Below are 4562 nucleotides of genomic sequence, written 5' to 3' on the forward strand. Positions count from 1 at the left end.
AATTGTGTTCCTCAGTTATTCAGGCATGTGGCTTCCCTCTCTTTTGCCGTTCAGGTCATTCCTAGGACATTATCTTCATCTACATGATTAAATCACACTCATGTACATTTTGGGAATCTAGCTGTTGGGAAGAAAAAAATCACAGGTGAGGCTGGTCCAATGTCGTAAGACCTGGACCTAGAAGTGGCACATATCACTTCTGCTCAGAGAGCCTGGGAAAGAACGTCTGGCTGGGCAGCCCTGCACCTCACTGTACCTCTTTGTCTTGAGAGCAAGTAGGGTGGTTTCGGGTGAGCAACCTGAAAGCTTCACCACAGTGATCCAGATGCATATCTAAGTCTGAGAACATACATCTAATCCAACTTTTACATTGTGTAGATAAGGAAATTGAATTCCAGTGGTGTGAAATTACTTTTTAGTCATTTTACTGACATGATGAGTCAGTAAAACATATGAGGATTTACCTATGATGTTGCAAAGTCTCCCTCTTTACTTTAGCATCATTCTGGGCACTTGAGGCCAGGAACTTGTTTCACTTCAGGATTGTTAATTAAAGAAACTAAGTGCCCCTCATGTTGAGAAAATAAAGGGAATGATTAGAGATAAGAAGGGCCCTTCTCTTATGCTAAATAACCCCTCTCAGTATCCCTTTCTCACACCTCTCTAACACTTCATTCCAATTTTCTTTCTCAACCCGACTCTCCCTTCCGTGACCCTTGTGATCAGATTGGTCTCTTTTATTACCTCATTTCATTCCCTCTAATATTTCCTTTCAGCTACAGGGATATGACACATATCTGTCCCTCAGTTATTTTTCTAAGAAGTACAAGAGAAAAGTAGAAGTGAAGCTTGTGAGATTGAATGGGCTAAAATGATAGAGTGAGAAAGGGAGGAGGAAGGGCATCAAGATCGGCCTACATAGGAGTGAAGATAAGGATACGAGTTCTGTGAACTGTGAAGAGAGCAGCCTCAAAACAACACAGACTGGGTAGGTGCTGGAGACAGGCTAGGAAAGAAGAGAATGGAGTATTAGTGGCCTTGAGAGCCACAATGAAAAATGTACAGGTAAAGCTATGAGAAAAAGGAGCCTTCTGTAGTTTGGGAACAGAAAAAGAACATTACGAAAACTTAATGTTTTAAAATTAGAAATCCCCTGCCTATTGTCATTATGAGGGACCTTAAGATGCACATTATGTCAAAGGGGTGACAGGGACTTGAGGGTAAGAAGTCCTAGCATTCAGGAACCCTGCCTTTCTATGACACCTCCACATTCAACATCTTTCAGACTTCATAGTATGATGGTTACACAGATCCTGGGAGATTAGGGTACCAAAGGTTTGGAACCCAGACTTCTGATTTCTTCAGAGAGCAGAAAGATTTGATCTTAATTGAGACTCTTTAGAGGATATGTCTGGCCTAGAAAGAGGTATCCTGGGTCTTTGTTATTCTGTCCTGCTAAAGGAAGAAACCTTTACTAAATTCTGAACTAAGCTGGATTTGCTTCTTACATATTACCAAAAAACTCTTCCAGAGCCTGAATAGTTATTTTCTTTGGGGCTGACATGACTATCACCCAGAGCTGGACTTTACAGAGGATTATACTGTGGAAAAGAAGTTACTCAAATTTGAACCAAGAGATTAGACTGCTCTGCCATGAATAGAACACCCACCACTACCACCATGTCCGGTGAGGGGGTGGTAGCACCAGCCTCACCACAGGGAACTCTCTTTAGAATGGAACCCAAAGAGCACCTCTCCCTTCTGGGACCCTGGGTTCAACTCCTACAGAGAAGAGAACTTTTGGCCCCAGGCATTTCCTTCTATCACTTTCTGCTACAGCTGCCGAAAGCAAATTGAGTGCTTATGGCATACCTATTTTGCCAAGCCCATAGTGATCATTTAAGCAGCCACCACACTGACAAGGAAAACCCAGCTAAAAGGTACAAAAATATCTACCCTAATGCTGCATATTGGTTGATTGTCAGAGTTTTGTAGTTTCGATATAATGAGAATTCTGCACCAAATTGAAAAACATCGGGAAAATTGATATATAAAGAGCGATATACAACAAAAAAAGTATTTCAGTGATGTGACATTCATTTACATGCCTTCATTTAAAATTAGGACATTAAAAATGAGTGGTCTCAGGATAGAGGGGCGATGTAAGATGAGAAAACAAGAATACATAGGTCCTCATTAATGAAGAAGATAACTGCTCATGCTTTCTGTAGAGCTTTGAACCATAAAGATTTACAAATAAATAATTGGTAATAAAAAAAAGTTCACTACAACATCAGAAAATAAGGTTGAAGACTAATTTTGCCTGACATTTGGCATAAACTTCCTATTTTCTATTTCTATCTCCTTTATTCCTCCATGGCTTGCCATTCCTCTCCCCCAGGGAATCAAGACTATGCTCGAGTAGAGATTGCAATAAGCGTTTTATTTCTTCCTTCTTGGCAATCTGTGACATAGATAGGAATAAGGATAGAGAAATGAAGGTTACATAGGGCTGCAGCTTTTGAATGAGGGCAGCAGCTAAGGCAAAATATCTTTTTCCTCTGGCATCTTCTGGAGGACAAGCAGGCTTCTGGTTGCATAGGAGAGTGCTCACATTCGAGTGCACACATTAATGCACACATTTCTTTGAAGAGAAGCAGTGATAATAATATCCCCTATGCCCATTTACTATTCCTTTGAATAATTTTGTGGCAGTACAATTAATTTTCAGTTATCTATATCGGTTTTGGGCCTTGTCGCCTTAATTCTGTCAAGTTGAGTGAACTCTACTTCTTGGCTTTATAGCCGATCTAAGATGGAATTTAGTTTGGTTCACAGAAAGTGTGTGTGTGTGTGTGTGTGTGTGAAAGAGAGAGAGAGAGAGATAGAGAGAGAGAGAAAAATCTGCATTCCAAGATCATTTATAAATTTTAATCAAGTTATCCACAATTTTGGATTTTTCATTCCTCCAGTTAGTATAAATAGTCAAGAGTTTACTATAGTGCTGAAAGGGTATATGTGGATAATAGAAAGCAATAAACAATAATGATAATGAGTATGTCTTTCTTTAGATCGTAGTCTCACAGTCTGTGGGATTTACAAGTTAGAGCCACTAACTAACAAACTCATCAGAGAATGACCTGTTAACACTGCTAATATTTTCTTTAGTGATGTAACACTGTGGTACTGGCACTTGGGGAATCCTTTGCCCATAGTAAGCATAGTAGTCTCCGGTCCTGGGCTGTCAGAACAGTTTATGCCAAGATTTTCTCCACACTTGTAGCTGTGGGCCTTGGGGACCCCGCGGATCACTTCCATGGAGCCAAGAATAAAGTTATTGCTTAACATGCATGACCCATTAACTTCTGAAACTGTTCTCCAGTCCACTGTGTTATTGCAATACTCTTTGTCATTACTTGGACTGTTTCTCTTAGGGAATCCATACTGTAATCTTCCGAATGTCAATAATGAGGAAGACATAATGTCCCTGGACATGCTAAGGCCGAAATCATGACATAACAGAGTCAAGTTCGTTAATACCTCAATGGTCTGTTTTTCTTGGTTATTTTTTGCCATGTCATATTGCATCTCTTCCTCTGAAAATTTTTCTTTAGTCGTCTCCATTTTGCTTCCTGAAGATCCTACAAGAATCAACCCCAGGCCAAGTAGCAGCAGAGAGGTCTCCATCTCAGACTTAGGGTAATCTGTTCTGCAGTAAAAATAAAAAGTAAAATATAAAAATAAGGAGATAACTCTCTTTTCCTTATAACAATTCCCAGGATAGACCCGACCATGTAACTTAAGACCCTGACATCTGTTAATGGCAGTATGATGCAGTGAAAAGACAATCAGCTATGGAGTCTGAAGGACCATCTTCAAATCCCTGCTTATCCACTAACAAACAATTTACTCTACCTTGTCTAACCTCAGTTTCCCCATGTGAAAAAAAAAGGGGGGGAAATGTGAGAATTATATAGGATTTTCCTTCCTTTACTCCTTGTCTACGATCTCATTGGAAGGATCTGTAATCTTCCTAGAATCTCACCCAACATATTTCTCATTATTGCTATATCTTCTACAGACTCACACAGTACCTAGCACATGGCAGCCACTTGAAAAAAACCACAATGTTATTTTCCCCTTCTCTCATTCTTTTCCCCCAATTGATTCCCAGTAATGGGATATCTGTCTTTACCGGTTCCTTTGGCAAGTTGATCCTGTAGAGAAAGCTTCCAGCTTGTTGCAGGGCAAGAAGTAAAATTGTATTTGTTTCCTGTGAGTTTCTGTTATTGGGCCTAAGTGAGAGAAGGAGGGGCAAAAAGGAGGTAGGTTGACTTGTATGAGATCAGAGGAGACAACGTGGAACAAGGTTGCTCAGAGAAATGAACAAAATGTCCATTTAGCTGTCAGAATCCCAGTGACCTAGGCAGCACCAAGTGCTTCCTCTTCTGTGAAATATTCCTTGTCTATTTGTACTTTAACTCAAAATGCTTTTTATTTTGCTTCTTTGAAATCCTGCAGCATAGATTTTACTGCACTTCATTTTATATCTTTTTTTTTTT

At 39.8% G+C, this 4562-nt stretch overlaps 1 protein-coding gene across 1 annotated transcript; it reads right to left on the reverse strand.

Annotated features, from left to right (window-relative positions):
- Nucleotides 1–3096: 3096 nt before the first annotated feature.
- On the reverse strand, nt 3097–4274 carry RNASE11 (ribonuclease A family member 11 (inactive)). The gene is made up of 2 exons (XM_039869892.1): nt 4196–4274; nt 3097–3709 (listed from the first exon to the last, which is right to left on the reverse strand). Exon 2 carries the CDS (start codon nt 3685–3687, stop codon nt 3097–3099), a length of 591 nt encoding a protein of 196 aa, XP_039725826.1. The 5' UTR covers nt 3688–3709; nt 4196–4274.
- Nucleotides 4275–4562: the final 288 nt, after the last annotated feature.

Source organism: Pteropus medius, unplaced genomic scaffold (genome assembly GCF_902729225.1).
Source record: "Pteropus medius unplaced genomic scaffold, Ma_sr-lr_union100, whole genome shotgun sequence".
Classification (NCBI taxonomy): Eukaryota; Metazoa; Chordata; class Mammalia; order Chiroptera; family Pteropodidae; genus Pteropus; species Pteropus medius.

Coding starts and splice junctions, on each gene's coding strand:
- RNASE11 (XM_039869892.1), bottom strand. CDS start 3,687: ATGGAGACCTCTCTGCTGCTACTTGGCCTGGGGTTGATTCTTGTAGGA.